Source organism: Papilio polytes, unplaced genomic scaffold, assembly GCF_000836215.1.
Source record: "Papilio polytes unplaced genomic scaffold, Ppol_1.0 DF823731.1, whole genome shotgun sequence".
Classification (NCBI taxonomy): Eukaryota; Metazoa; Arthropoda; class Insecta; order Lepidoptera; family Papilionidae; genus Papilio; species Papilio polytes.
The window spans coordinates 4552201-4568179 of NW_013525473.1; the positions used below are offsets into that span (position 1 = coordinate 4552201).

At 32.6% G+C, this 15979-nt stretch overlaps 3 protein-coding genes across 8 annotated transcripts in view; 2 read left to right on the forward strand and 1 right to left on the reverse strand.

The window, feature by feature from the left end:
- Positions 1–578: 578 nt before the first annotated feature.
- On the forward strand, positions 579–11813 carry LOC106103787. 3 transcript variants are annotated; one of them, XM_013283669.1, is made up of 8 exons: positions 579–718; positions 913–1247; positions 1797–1853; positions 7499–7652; positions 8390–8526; positions 9717–9825; positions 10853–10919; positions 11535–11813. In XM_013283669.1, the coding sequence occupies exons 3-8, from the start codon at positions 1811–1813 to the stop codon at positions 11538–11540; spliced, it is 516 nt and encodes a 171-aa protein (XP_013139123.1). In that variant the 5' UTR covers positions 579–718; positions 913–1247; positions 1797–1810; the 3' UTR covers positions 11541–11813. The 3 variants fall into 3 exon arrangements, with proteins under 3 accessions (XP_013139123.1, XP_013139122.1, XP_013139120.1); XM_013283668.1 differs by having other exon boundaries at positions 913–1093; positions 9669–9825; XM_013283666.1 differs by having other exon boundaries at positions 580–718; positions 9669–9825.
- A 540-nt stretch (positions 11814–12353) lies between these two features.
- LOC106103530 (CDGSH iron-sulfur domain-containing protein 2 homolog) lies at positions 12354–14581 on the reverse strand. Its single transcript, XM_013283308.1, has 3 exons — positions 14327–14581; positions 13453–13661; positions 12354–12925 (listed from the first exon to the last, which is right to left on the reverse strand). The coding sequence occupies exons 1-3, from the start codon at positions 14421–14423 to the stop codon at positions 12833–12835; spliced, it is 399 nt and encodes a 132-aa protein (XP_013138762.1). The 5' UTR covers positions 14424–14581; the 3' UTR covers positions 12354–12832.
- Positions 14582–15025: 444 nt separating this feature from the next.
- Positions 15026–15979, forward strand: part of LOC106103663 (PH and SEC7 domain-containing protein 1) — a 28458-nt gene continuing 27504 nt past the window's right edge. For all 4 annotated transcript variants that reach the window (XM_013283479.1, XM_013283475.1, XM_013283476.1 and 1 more), the window contains exon 1: positions 15026–15334. In XM_013283479.1, the coding sequence (XP_013138933.1) occupies positions 15200–15334 (135 nt within the window). In that variant the 5' untranslated portion in view covers positions 15026–15199. The remainder of the gene's footprint in view (positions 15335–15979) is intronic.

Here is a 15979-nt window from a genome sequence, read left to right on the forward strand (position 1 = left end):
AATTGTTCGCTATGCGTGTTTATTTCGTCACTACGATACCTGTCTATTAAGTACGGCATTTGCCTTCATAGAAATTAAATTGGATACTTCATATACGTCATTTATCAAACTAATCTATTTTATTTAGACAAACTATAGTGACAATGAATTGAATGAAAACAATGTATGATTTCGCCTTTCTATCACTTTTCTCCTGAAATCATCAGTTGGAAGATCATAATAAATAAAAATTAGTTTTGGACAATATGTATGTGTGTATTGTGGACATAAAAGAATAAACAACTATTTTTATCACTAAATTATAAGTTAGCCTTCCCTTTACGCTGGTAAAAGTTTTATTTTGATAAATTTCAAATGCAATTTCTCAGATTTTAACCGTTTTTTACGACTGTACTTTGTTGCGTTGACATGTGGCTACTACGCATGTGTGGAAATGTCTAGTATGAGCTGATCTTAGACATTTCGTCGAGAAACTCGTTTACAACTCCAGATTGTGCGCTGTTAATTTGACAAACCTTGAAAAATTACATTTTTTAAACTAAAATTGTCAAACCAAATCTGTCAATCTGTATACTAATTCGTATTTAATTTAATTATTGAGAAACACAGAGTACTTTGTAACAGACTGTTGATAAACGATTCGGATCTATTAATCGACGGCGGAAAACTCACTTCAAGAATAACTTAGTCTTTATTTAACGATATTGAGAAGTAAAAGGTAGATATCCTCTAAAGATACAAGGAAATAATAAGACTGATTGTGGATGGATGCAAAGGTAGAGGAAGACTGAAAATATGATGAATGGATTGCGTGAGAGGATATATAAGAAATAAGTGGATTTAGTAGATCTGCTGTACCTCTGTGTGAGGAAAATTGTAGCCTGAGTCATGGATGAGGTCTGTGTTGTACAGATTAACTTCCTGCAACCGTAAGGTCAACGGCAACTACCGCTTCAACTTAGCTACGTCTATCGAGTCTTCGGTCATCGGTCACCGGTCACCGGTTTTCAATCGTCATCGTCTACTCATATCGGTCGATCAAGACCGGAGCACTTCGCCGGCCGGCAGTGTACCGTGAGCATCAGAGAGCAACGTACGTATCACGCGCTCCGTCTCTTACGCGAATAAACCGAATGTAATCTGGCTGCAATCGAGTGACTTTAGCGCTTTTGTGTTAGTGCTAAGATTGTCGTGGACCGCATCCCGAATCGCGCCCCGGTATTTTTAGAAACACCTCGTTGTTCAAGGTTCGAAACTTGTTTTATAGTTTTCTGTTCTAAATTCAGTGTTTAATTAATTTAGTTGTATATCAATAATAACTTTTATTATTAATTTAACATTAAGAAGTACCATTTTAGATGAAACTATGTTTTTAAATATTATATCGACAATGTAAATTCTAACGCCAATTGTTTGCAGATAATATTCTAATGAATATTGTATAAGTACATTAATTTTATTAAAGTTGTATGATATAACATTTGAAATTAAATATTTTAACAGTGAACGTAAACAGGTAATTCGTGAACACTAATGACGAAAAACCAGTATAATAGAAACTACATATTAGCTAATTAAAAAGGTTTTTTGACTAAATTGAACGGGAATATCGTGATAGGACTAGGAAATAAGAAGCGACTCCGGTTAAATCCTTTTCCACTGCTTACTGTATAAAATCATGTATTATCTCTCATATTATGTTTGAAAATGACAGTGATAAAATGTTTCTGTAAAGATGCGCGCAGTGGAAATTCATTGCAAACAAATGTTTTAATATAAAAAATTGTTGTTTACAGTATTCGTGTTGATAATGGCTCGGTATCAGTTGCTGTGTTACTTCGTCGCTCTCGTTGGTAAGGATTAAAATTAATATTTTTAACCTTGTTTTATGTGTTTTGTGCAAATTGAAATAACTCTATATTTAAGTGTATAGAACACTTTAAACATGGAAATCTTCCGCCTAAATCTAAATCCAAATCCTTATAGGAGAATAATTATTGTTCACATTGAACCTAAAGGAATTATTATTAGGTTTTAGAGACATAGAATAAGCACAAAGAAATAAATATAATAACACAATCCGGCTCGAAGGACCACAATGTATAATATCAAAGATTTAAAAATAAAGTTTTAATAGAGTCAATGTGTATTGGTAAAATATGTACAGAAAGTACAATGAAATTGACAATCTGTTCTAATTACAATAATTTGAATCCTTCCTCTTTTCTATTTGCTTCAAAACTAAAAACATGTAAAAAACTCCTTGAACTATAATGCTTCAGGTTAAAATGTAATTTTTATTACGGGTTTGCCACAACCCTAAGACTGCATTGACTTGGGCTTCTCGACATCTCGGCAAACTTGTTTAGATCGTGACTACCCGGGAGACGTGCGTCATGCTGGATATAGTTCACTTAGCTTGCTTAAATATCACGTTTTGCAACTTATTTTAGATGCAGCATTCAATTCTTTGAATGATTTGATTTTCCAACTTTACATATCACCAATATACTAATTTCTTCGTCTCTAATTTTTAGTAGAAACAACAATCACAATAATTCTGAAAGTCATTAGTTTATAAAATGTAATTCTAATCCTAAAATGGATGAAAAATAGGAATCGAGCTCGGAGCGTTACTATGTACAGACTGTACTCGCTGCGCATATAATGAAACGTGACTCACGCAAATAACCCTGAGGGATTAGCAGAGTTTCTGAATTTATGATTGGCGCTATCTCGGCAACATTCACGGTTATACTTCTTGAACAAATATGGATTAAAAATTCTATCTATTCTATAGCCTTATACATGACTAGCTGTTGCTCGCGACTTCGTCCATGTGAAATTAGAAACAGCCTATATTACTCAGCGATAACGTAGCTTTTAAGCGGTGAAGTTTTTGAAATTGTCCTAGTTGTCTTTGAGGTATTTCAGTACATACAAAAATACAAATATTTCCTTAGTATAGATTTAAATAAGTCTGTCTAGCTGACGTGACTAGCCCAGGTGACAGTTCACATGGTTCCAGCGCCATATGTAAATATCTCACGACACTAACACAGTGATTTTACTTAAAGCGTAATTAACAATTTCATTAGTAACTGTACTTAGAAAGGTAAACAATTTACCTAATGAAATTCAGTCTTAAACGACGGGTATTTAAATCGAATAGCAGAACTGTTGTGATGAAGTGATTTTGTTATTTCTACGAAAAGATTTGATTAAAATGGTTAATTGAAGAGAATATTGCTATATTTTTCAATCATTTATATATGTATATAGAAATAATTACGATATACCACTGACTGTAACTGCAAATGTCATCACCAGCTCACTATGTCCCCACTGAGTTAGGGGTGACTAGGTCTTAGTCAACCACGTTAGCCAAGTGCGGGTTGGTTGACTTATATCTTTCTTTGCCGATATGTGCAGGTTTCATCACGTTTTTCATCACCGGCTTGATTAATGATAGGAAGTAATTGTATAGATGTACACAATCCAAGGAAATAAACATGAATCATATCGTGTCATCTTGTCAATCTAATTGAAAAATAATTGTGTTCTCAGTAGTCGTTTCCACGTATAAGCGAATAAAATAATTTTTACATACGCACGCGTGACTCATTCTTTGAAAAACCTTTCCGCTTGAACACATGTTAGCGATATCAGAGATAATGGTTATTACAAACATACGTAAATCTTAGTAGTAAGTTAGATACATGATACTAAATAATAACCCTTTTGAAACAATGTAATGTCTTTATAACTGCGAGGTATGCGTGTTTTCAGTAAATTTTAAGGTTAAGATACTTTTGTCTTAGACTTTTATCCTTACTGTAAGGTGTGACCTTATATTTTTTGTAAACGTTCTGACGTCATGAAAATGACTAAAATTGAATAAACGTTCACGATTTTAGAAATACCTTTAACATTTAAAAGTAACTTGTTAGTAATCACTTAATGACCAATACAAGAATCTGTACCAAGGTAATCGAAAACAATAAGGAACACTTATCTACTTCAACCATAAAGACACGTCATTTGTAAATTTGAGTTTTGTACAAATAGAAAACATATGTATTAGGTTGTAGTTATATTTCTTACTTCTTACTCATATTATAATTGTGAAAGTTTAGATGGATGGATGTTTGTTAGAGTTTGTAGCCTAAACGCCTGAACGGATTACGATGAAATTTAGCACAGACTAGCGATTCCCGTGTGGCTTCACCCGCATAAAATTATAAAAACGTTATTTTATTGTCTACATTTGTCAAATTATCAATTATAAATGTCAAAATGACATGACATGATAACAAACTTGCTTCCTTGATGTTGGCAGCAACTTATGGTCTCTTTCCCACATTAAGGGTTTTATCCAAAATATTTACCCCCTAAGTTTAATGGCATGGAAAATATATAGTCTAAAGCATGACGTAACTGAAGAGCTTTTTATTAAGAAAAGAATTACGTTAAAACATGCTGTAATTGCTGACATCTTAGGCAACAAAGAAGCGTTTATTTACGCTTTATTATAATAGTATAGATGTAGAACATACTGGAAGAACACATAGGTTATCTGCTTTTGATTTTTTTTTTAATTCCACGCGGACGTATTCGCGGGCGAAAGCTAGCATTAACTATAGTTATTTTTCCCCAATGATTCATCATCGCTCATATGCGATGGCCGTCAATGAATGAGATAAAAACCTCACTTACCTCAACAACGACCTTTCATACCATTGGAAGCGTGACAACGGTTTTTATTTCAACGTGAATGTACCAGGGTTGCAGAAGCTATACGGTAACTTCGTGACGTGAAATCGTGTTTTGGCTTTTAAATTTTTTGACCCTAAAATATGCTACCAAATAAGTTTACAACACGTACTTATACAAGGATTAAGGATTATTATAAAAAGTTCCAAGAGAGTGAACAGGGACTGGGTTATACTCACATAGGGATGTCAAAAATCTTTTTCATAGCAAAATAAATGTTTTTAAGCTTTCACTATGATTTTATTTGATAACAACATAACCTATAAAATACTCATGTAATTTTGTATAGCACCAGTTTATTTTCATAACATTAAAGCTAATGAAAAACATCGATTAATAAAACGCTACAATAATTAATTAATGTTTAAAATATGGCGGTAGTTAGTTTGTATTTTAGGAGCGAAAAACTGGATACGGCGGAATTATTGGTGACTGTAACTCAGTACCGACGTTGCAACTGGCTGGAACAAACAGGTTTGGGACTTTGTGCCCGCTCACGACGCGCTAACGAGATTTTGAAACAATAAACGTTTAACACTATTCCGTTAATAGAATATAGGAAAATAAATTTGAATAATAATGTATATTGGGAACGAAAAACGAACTAAACAGTCAGTTTTTTTCTCACAATATGTCTAATGTTACTTAAAAAAAAACATTATTCAGGCAACTCTGGCAAATGTCAGTTTGTTATTCTGGGTTAAGGTTTTGTAATATTTTTTAAAAGAGGCGGATTTAATGGTAACCCTAAATCTATTTGGGTTGAGTGATTGAGCACTTAAACCAATTCACGACAGGAAAAGAAGATTCTCGACTCGACATCTTGTGTGTCTTTTCGTCTGCTTACTGTAACTATTGCAATAAGTAAGGATGGTTATTAAAAATGCAATAAATCAACTACACCGTGTACACCGTAACTGCATTAATTCGTATCCGGCAGCTGGAGAATAAAGAGCAATAACCTCGTTTATAAAACAATAAAAAACGATCCTTTATCCATTTCTAAAGATTAAAATCTTATTGCTTGTATACTACATAAGGTATGATTCAATTTAATTAAAAAATAGTAGGTTTAGATATAAACAGTTTATATCTAAACCCTTGGAGTAAATTTACTTCTAAAAGCGGTAATAAGGAACTAAGGGAATCGGATATAGCGAACTTTCTACATCAACAGCTTCTACGGTTCGCTATTAAAATGTTTAGCTTATTTAACGTTTTAGAGAGTCGATATTATTTTAATAAAATGACTATAAAATTACGCGTAAAAAGGAACGTGAAATTAAAAAAAACTGAATTTTGAAATATGGTCGAACTACCATTCGCTCGCGACCCAATCCGCGTGGAATAAAAAAATAAAGGGAAAATTAAGTAGCTTACGTGTTAATCCAAGCTACTCTCTCCGTCTATGCCAAATTTTATCGATATCCGTTCAGTAGTTTAGGCTACAAACTCTAACAAACATCCATCCATCTAAACTTTTGTATTAGTAAGATTTCGATTTATAACTGATCATTGGTTAAATTAATTTGCATGGAATTTTGAGTATTATTGTTTGAAAGAATCGTCAACAATAATATTGATCGAATGTTGACAATATCAACAAAGTGGTAAATAACTCAACGTCTGGTCACCGATAACGGACGGAAATGGCCTCTTGAATAATGAGAGTCCACATTAGGAATAAGATAAGAGTCAAGTTATTACATTCAAGTAACATCACTTACTAACTTTACGTGTTCTGGTGTCATAGCAATGAATTTAACGCTACCGTAATATGTATTTTCTATGGAAACATTAGACCATTTTACTGCAAAAGACATTTATAGGTTATTTCGGTTTTGTAAACATAAATACTGCCACAAGTAGTATTTTAATATCTCTAAATTTAGCATATGTTTATGAATAACAAAAGCAAACAATTTAAAATCCTAATTTTGAATTTTAACCGTGTTAACATCAATCACATAATATATCTTTACGGTAATGTAACACCATTTTGTTTGAATGCAAAAGAATTTAATATCAATGCACAAAGAACGCAAGTAAAAAAAACGAGTGTTCGATTAATGTAAAAACACTTTCACTTTGAATTTTGAGGTTAACAGAATACCGTGGATAATGTATTAAGTGCTGAATCATCGGGAACCGTTATTTAAAACATTATTCGAATCCACGACACTTGAAAGAGTTTATTGCCTTTCGTAAATCAAGAATATGTACGGTCGTATATTTCCAAAAATCTTTCACGGTCTCTATTGTAGGAAATAACATAAAGATTTTATAAGACAAAGGAAACACGCGTAAGACATGCGTGTTGTTGGAATTGACCTCTCATACCTTACTTTTTGTATTATAAAATTTCTGGCTTCTTTTTCAAATTTTATCAGTATATAAGTACCAATGTTGGATATAACCGGGTTTTAAGGTCCGTTAATCAAACATTTACATTGCGTTTGGGCCAAGAGAAATCCTCGGTTGGTAGGAAATGTTTGTTTTTGGATAAGCTAAGTGATACTCCACGTGTCCGAGCGCACGTTATGTTTAACAACAGTCTACTCATAATATTACGTAAATACCTAATGCTGGTTTCACACGAGGGGACAACAATCACGCATAGAAGTAGACTTGTTAATGTTCTATCTGCGAGTGTGTTCAATAGGAATACTGCAATATTAACTGCTCTGGCTGACTGTGATAGTAATTCTTTTTTTTTGTATTACAGGTTTCCAGGTCACTTCCAGCCAGCATTCAATATCCTCAGAGACTACAGTATCGAGTTTAGCAAAAGAAGTTGAAGATAACAGTCGATATAAGACATTGGAAGCCAATGCTACGCTTTTAAAACTACTAGTCGATGACAAAGATGGCGTTAGCAGGTAAAACACAATACTTCTTATTAAGTATTCAGAATTTCATGAAAAAAACAAAAAATAGCAATCATGTAAAATAGCGACCTATTACCGATTAAAAAAAATATTTATTAGATAGCTGTATAAATACTGAATTAATAAATACAAGACGCAGTTTCATCAAATCACCACATAAACAGATGTTCACTGTCGTAATAGTCTAGTACATGTCTTGCAACGTGCGGTAAAAACATGCAGCTTTCGTTCTTCGTCTGATATGACCGGTTACATTATAGAAATCTTCCTTCAATTAATTTATGCAGTCAAATGCAAGTCGGCATTGAACTTGATTCTTTGATATGTTAATTAATTTAAAATTATAGATGTTAAAAGATAACGACGCGTTAACGTAATCACCTTGTTTCTATTCATTTTATTCGATGCATATGTTAATCGTTTCCGTTCGGTTTAAAAAGCGTCAAAGTTGTAGCATACTGTTTTCAATTTAACCAGGTCATGTATATGCATATTTGTAATTAAATAGTAGGTTACTGAATTAAATAAAAATTTAAGTATATACCGAATATTTTTTTTCAACATAATCTTGTTTACCAAACGGGTTATCGGAATATCCACTGCCGATACTTTAAAAGTTTAAATTAAAACTAATCGGTTAACGATAAAAATTAAAATAAAATAAACTTGACTATCATAAAACTTTGTAGACATACCAATTTATTCTATGAATTGCAATTTATCGCCAGTTCTGAGGTATTTGACATGCTGCATTCGCGTGACGACAACCAGGAGCACATAGACTTGCCGACCTTCCCCGAGGACATGGAGGACGTCCACGTCGACGTCACAGGCATACCGGACGCCGAGGCCGAGTTTTTACAAGGTCTGTATATACCAGGACCTCATAATATCAAAGCCGTACTAATTCCGAATTACATCTTTATCTGTAATCCTGAGTTCTTACAACATCTTTGAATTGTTTCAAAGTAAAGTCGTAAATTCAAGTTACTTCTTAAATAAGTCATGTTCGTTTTTACGTTTCTATCTCAGTAATAAAACATTGGCAACGTATAATTCTGAGCATGTTTTTATTAGACTATTTTGTATTCAAGCACGTCATTAGATTTCCATATGTTCTAATCTTATGACATTAAATGCATGCACTCCGCTAATATCATGGCCCAGAACAAACTTTGAATATAAAATGAGCGGTATTTCTACCCTCTCAAAGGAGTCTATTGATTGATCCTAGTTACATACGTTAGCAATGCCTAACCTAATATAGTTATAGTAATCAGAAATACAGATAGCCTACGTTAGTTCGATCACAGACCGAAGCGTAGTTTGTAAGAACAAAAATTCAACCTTATTTTTATCTCATAAAACTCAATTTCATTTGTTACAAAAATCTGCACTGCTCTCCCTCGACTGGCAGTGTGAACGGTCTCTTACTGTGAGTTACAGAAACATTGATACAATAAATATTCTTGTAGCATAATTAAGAATATAAAAAACCCTGAATTCACTTTATTGATATCACTTTTTATTACGAAAAGAATTTGGTTCCATATTTTGTCCGCAATTTGTAGGGAGTTTGAGGTCAGGCTCTATCTCTCTCTTATTCTATTTGGATTAGTTTATCGGCAGTGGAAACCCACGGTTACATTAATAATGAAGTTCTTTGTTAGCATATCATAAAACACGATTGCTGTAACATAAAGTGATAAAATCACTAACATGTTCGATAACTATTCCAAGTCCGCAATACAAACTGTGATCGTAACTATTAAATGGTAGACGGTAAATCAACATTTTACGATTGCTTTCTTAAGTGATTTAAAACGAGACGCAAATAGACAAGAAGGCGTTCTAACTTTGCCAGTAACATTTGCTTGTTGTTTTCTAATCGGCTGGTTAACTCTAATTAACAAAAAGACATTTTACAAAAACTTTAATCTCAATTGTCTTTGAATTCATGTTTTAACGTCACTAGCACATAATAAAATAACAATTTTATGTTTATAGTTCCGGGTGAAACAGTTCGTAGGGACTCACAAAGATTACGGTACGCAGGTCCGCGGGGCGAGCCTATAGGTGCAGCTGCGGGCATAATGGTGGTGATCACCTGCACCATCGTGTGTCTCGCTTACACCGCCCTCGTCGTCTGGAGACGGATATATATGTAAGTATAGACGAAAAATGTTGTATTGCTTACATTTTATAGCTGCAGTATGTTCTATCCAGGATAGATACATCCTATCCGTATACCATAGACAATAAGTCGTATGGCTGTTCACCACAAACATTTTAATCAAATATTTTACAAGTGTTTTTAATTCTTCGAGATTATTGGTTTAGGGTATCTATAAATTATGTCTTTATAAAAGCACGATGCGACATTTTTCTTGTGACCATGAATAATTTTCTCCTGAGACCAAGACGTTAGGAGCAATACTTGTGAAGGTTAAGTGCCTCTGTTTGCTTAGGTTATTGTATTAATAAATATTTATTATCTACTTTCCAATACAGTAAGTATTTCTCTCACGAATGACGCATATTTTACTGAACTCAGCATGAAATTAAGCAATTCCATTGGACCTTACAACCAGTCTACATGGCACATAAATTTCTCGTCTATTCACAGTAAGGTTTCTATATCAAAACGAGCCGGTTCACGCTGGCTTTATTTGTGGCTTCCCGAGTAATGTGAGCTGACCATTGTGTGGGGTAACTTAATACCGTGTCTTCCCAATGCCCACCGCTGCGTAGGAAGCGCCCGTGTGGGACGGAAACTGCGCCGTAAAGTGTTAAAAACTTATAAATAACAATAGCCACGGAAAGGTTTATTGTTGTTTGATAGGTTGGACATGATAGGGAAAGTAAAAAATGACTACATTATAATGAAGGCGTAACAAGTCACCAATAAAGTTTACGGTTGGAACAATGTATTGTAATATTTTAAATTTACGTTTGTTGTTGTGATATCTTAATAACTCAATTGGAGTATACAATAAACAACTAAGTTTAGTTTGTTATGTAGTTGAATAACATTTAGTTTTTAAAAGCAAGATGTATTCGAGACTATTTAATATTCCTTATGTACAAATTTTGTATGTAAAAAATTGGTGAATGATTATTTACATTCAACTAGTCTGGCTAAGTGTCTACTGGTATCTTTCATGGACTAATATCGTAACTTATTTTTTCAGGAAAAGAAACGGCCTGAAACATGAACTTCTGAGAAATGAGGAGGCTATAGCGGAAACGAGAATTGAAGTAAGTTTACATACACTTTGTACTTTACTTTTGGTTTCTTGGCCGAAAATCCTGGAGCAAGACACGTTATTTGAATTGTTTTAATTACGAAAAATAATTTTGCAACAAGAGTTCCAGTAATCCAGTTACTAGACGTATGTAAATCAGCTCTGAAACTAGCTTTAAACCGTTGAGCTGCAGCACAACAACTAAATTAGTAGCTCACCGCTTAACGCGATGTCTATAACTATGGGACTCGATGAGCCACGAACTGCCCGGTGACTCGCAACTGACTAATATCTCGATGCTAGTACTACAAGAGCTGATTTACGAACCGAACACTTGCGAACTGTGAATTGATCTGCGGATCTTTTTAGTTATGTTACCCGCGTCTACCTGTTACAGCTGGTTGCTAGTCATCCAAGCGGAACATGATTCAACATGAAATGTTATCTCCGATGTTATTGAAACTTGAGTTAATTACGAAATACAGAATTAAATTAGGAAACACCTTTCACTATGAAGCATAAAGCTATTACCTACAAAACAAGTTACTGTTTTTTATACAAAAATGATATCTGGATAGGTCTACAAGATATTCATATTTCAATTTCTAATAGTATGTTTTTGTTCCAGCTGTGAATAATGAAGATGAGCCATAAACATCTTCAGAAGAGCTTTTTTTAAACAAAATTCAGACGATTTTATACAATCTTTGGGTATAAAATATTTTACTATGAATTCTCGAGCAATAAGACTGAATTTCAATAATATGTAAGCCAATAATTCTTGCTTCGTATTTAAAATTTAAACGTAACTCTAATTTGCTACAAGTACAATAGAACCTCGATAACTCAAACCTTGGTAACATAAAAACCTCTATAAGTTCCAAAAATAACATGTTCACTTCCCATCAGAGCCCAAAACTATAACATAGACCCTTGATAACTTAAAACCTCTATAACTTAAAATATTTTGTGTTTCCTTTGGATTTTAACTTATCGAGGTTCTACTGTATCAGAATTTTTTTTATACAAGATGGCAAATGAGCAAGTGGCATCTGAATTTGCCAATAGCGAAGTAGCCATTGCTTTTAGACATTTACAAATGTTTTGCCTACCTTTATTTTGGAACATGAGTTTAGTCATACAAACATGCCATGTGCCATAACAGCAATCTTATAGTCAGTGAAATCATATTTATATCGAAAAATATTTAATTTAAGATTCAAAATATATCTGTGATTTGATAAATATAAGCTAATATCTTCTAAATATAATGTCGATTTAAGGAAATAAATAGTCAAATTCCATAATTTATTTAACGGTTTTTACATTACATTGCATAAAGTACATAAAATACTGAAAACAATTATAGGTTAATATAAAATTGTAGAAAAGTGGCAAAAATGTAATACTAGAAGCTAATAGAACTAGAGAAAAGGTAAAGACAATAAAATGACTTAATAAGTTTTATTTTGTTCATACTTTCTATAACAATTTATTCTTAAGTTATGAGCACACATGACACTTTTTAACACACTTTTTTGACCGACTTCCCAAAAGAAGGAGGTACTAAATTCGTCTGTATGTTTTTTTTTATTAAGTAGTATTGATGTAATTTTAACGATAAAATAAATATACACTTAAATGCATATAAAATGCAATTTTTTATCAGAAAGAAACTTATCAAAGAGTGTCAAGTGTGCCCTGTTTATCACTTTTGTATCACTTTCTGTTTGTTTATGATGTATGTGAAACAAGACCTGCATTGATCAGATCGCTGTGATCGGATCATTTTTTGAGTGATCAATCACAATATGAGCCATTGGTCACCTGACAGACTAAGACATAATCTGAGTGATTCGGTCTTTTAAACCCAATCACTCATGGGTGAGAAATGATCAATCAACACAGGTCTATATGGAACTATTTTTACTTGTTCTCCTTGTGCCTCACTACAACTGGACCAGTGTTGTCTCCAGTTGCTTTGTTATGAGGACCATGAGCACCGTCACAGTACGGCCACTGAAATTAGCAATAATTTATGTATGCTTTATATGTTCATCACATTTTTTTTATAAATATAATTATGAAACATATGTTGTTTGCTTATTTTAACATTGATTTTTTTAACTAAAATTATTAAACTACATATATTTTCAACAAATATTTAATAAAAACCTATTAAATCCCAAAATGTAGTAAAACGAATCAAATACTAAAAACATATATATACATATATTTCCTAAACATAAAATAATAATACTAAAATATGTCACCAAGATAACTATAAAGACTGTTGTTTGTTCGAATTTAAGATATGCTATCTTGTGACAATCAGATAAATAAACCTATAAAACTCCCTGAATGTATGTTTACATACACAACATTATTTGACATAACACACATAAAAAAAAACATATTGACGAATTGAGTACCTCCATTTGGGAAGTCGGTCAAAAAAGTCCTGTCATTTAAAAGTAAAATGACAAATTTATTTAATAAAAAAGTTATCTAATAACTACAAAGCCAGCAACAAAAATGTAACTTACATTTTTACTCCTCCAGCATCTGCATAAAGACACCTTCTCCGTTATATCCTCAATGTCAATAAAATCAACCACTTTATTAATATCCTTTCTAATACATGGGTTGACTTGACCATTGCCAGCTTCATTCGCTTTCTTTATCGTCTGGTATGAGTAGTATGAGATGCCGCCAACAGCAAGAGTTGGAGGCAGTAAGGCAAGCCAATCTTTAACTGAAAATTAAATTCAATACAATGTTAATAAGGTTCAAAATTAATTATTAGTGGTTCATGGAAAGAAATCTCTTGGTGGTCACAGTATGCAATTGCTATAATTAGATTAATACAAGTGTTAGATAGCTAGTGTTAAAGTGTGAAATAGCTAATATAGACATTAAATAAAGGTTTTTCCAAAGTACATTAAGTTATATTATGAAATACTCAGAGTCCTTGACATGTGATTGTTGCATGTGATAAATAATTCATTTTGTCAAGAAGCAAAACTGTTATTGACACAAAAATGCATTGACCTACTTCAGATATTGCATTTGAATATATCTCTTACTTCAATTTTAATCTAATTGAAAAGAATACTGGAAAAACAAAATATATGTTAAGGAAAACTCTCCAAAAAATATACACCCAAATTAAAAATATGAATGTTATTAATTTTACAAATATAATATGCTAAAATTACATTCAAAGGAAAATTATGAATGATAATTGTACGTATCACTTATAAAATTAACCTTAAGACAATAAGGAAAAAGTTTCTCGAAACTGAATTCCCATAGTCATACAATAAAAAAAATATCAAGGACACTATATAGAACGCCAACATTAGAATGTCTGTAAAGTAGCGTATATTAAAACACAACTAAAAGACTACGGTGACTTACATCCGAGGCGAAACCATCCGCCAAAAGAATCAGGAATTGGCAAACTAGCCAAATAATTAGGAATGGTAATCTTAATTACATTCGATATGAAATGCATCTTAACAATACAACGTGTTTAAGATAGAAAGTTATTACACAACCGTTGCGTTGTCTGATTTACAATATACAACACAATTACACTTTACTCTTTTACTAATATCTAACTCCGAATAAGCTTATCTCGTTCAACTTTGCTGTGCTGTCAGCCCAGCTGTCATCTGTCACTCAAAGACATTGTGTCATGTCATTGTCATGGATATGCACTAAAATGTTGACAATCCGAGAAAAATTGCGTTCAACGCGAATTACTAAATGCATAGTCAATTAATAAAATTACATTGACAGCAGTTGTTTTGATTACTTTTAGATTTACCGATGTATTTTGCTCTCGAATAACTTGAAATCGAAACAAATTAAGTTTAGTCCTTAAAGCTGGACTACGACACGTTAAACAATCTTCTGTGAACCTACCAAATTATAGTTTTTAAATGTTGTTAATTTCAGTTTAATGTATTGTCTTTACTAAACAATTTGGGAAATTAGACTCGAAGTTAGATTCTGAACTAGAAGCATTGCTACTAATATTTTGGGAACATATTGATATGTCAGTGTAAGCCTACCTTTATATTTTTACATTACATTTATATTTCATAAATAATCTGTGCCTGTCGTTCGCTTTGGCTGGGTGCGCTTGCTTGTCGTACTTTGTAGTTGTGATTTATTTCATTCAATTTGTTGAGTAATATTCGATGCTATAGTCCTTTATGCAGTGTTTGTAAGTGATATCAGTGAAATTCTGATGAAGGTGGTGACCAATGCTGCTTCACACTGAATATGGCTGACGAAAGACTAGTGGTCCTGAATCGTAGTGACAACTTAGGATTCGGATTTTCTTTGCTCGGCGAAGCCGGTTTGCCACACATTATTTACCAAATTGAAGAAAACTCCCCAGCGGCTCGCAGCGGTGAGGTAAGGCTTAACATCTTTATCCTTCATGAATTTCTAATACAAATTTGCCACTGTATGGAATTACGTTCATATTTTACAAAGTGCATTAGTAAAGCATATTTTATCTCTAAATACATATGTATCCAACATTAATGTTCATTTACACTTTAAAAAATCATAATAAATTTTATTCGTTCTTATCATAAGCGAGATTCTAAATTCAATAATTATGATCATATGCTTGAATCAAAACAACTTGCACAATAGGTTTTACAAATATTGTAATCAAAGTCTGATAAACTTACTCATCTTTTACCTTCTATAAGATTTTTACAATTGCAAACCTTTGCTATATTATCAGATGAAGTCATTGTTAATTCACTTCTGCCCCTGACACTATAAAATGTCACCAAACTTGGAACATAATTGACTCCAATTTATTTAATTACTTTGTACAGTAAATAGAGTTCTTTGTAACTGGGATTGATGTAAATTGAAACATAATTTATGCAACAATAGTATCTTTTTAAACATTGATGATTTAATTGTCTCTGGTTAAAATTGAAGTAGTAAGAAGAGTTAGGTTGTAGATTATTTCGGTTTAAAAGCCTCATAAAAGTACAGAAAAAAAAAGTTATTTTATTATTAAGGTATGTAAAAACCGTT

Bases quoted from the DNA above. Each gene is read 5' to 3' on its own strand.
- LOC106103530 (XM_013283308.1), bottom strand. From the start codon at position 14,423: ATGCATTTCATATCGAATGTAATTAAGATTACCATTCCTAATTATTTG. The intron at 13,662-14,326 runs GTAAGTCACCGT...TTTAATTTTCAG, and splicing joins CGGATGGTTTCGCCTCGGAT to TTAAAGATTGGCTTGCCTTA. The intron at 12,926-13,452 runs GTAAGTTACATT...TGCTAATTTCAG, and splicing joins GATGCTGGAGGAGTAAAAAT to TGGCCGTACTGTGACGGTGC.
- LOC106103787 (XM_013283668.1), top strand. From the start codon at position 1,811: ATGGCTCGGTATCAGTTGCTGTGTTACTTCGTCGCTCTCGTTG. The intron at 8,527-9,668 runs GTCTGTATATAC...TTATGTTTATAG, and splicing joins CGAGGCCGAGTTTTTACAAG to TTCCGGGTGAAACAGTTCGT. The intron at 9,826-10,852 runs GTAAGTATAGAC...TTATTTTTTCAG, and splicing joins GTCTGGAGACGGATATATAT to GAAAAGAAACGGCCTGAAAC.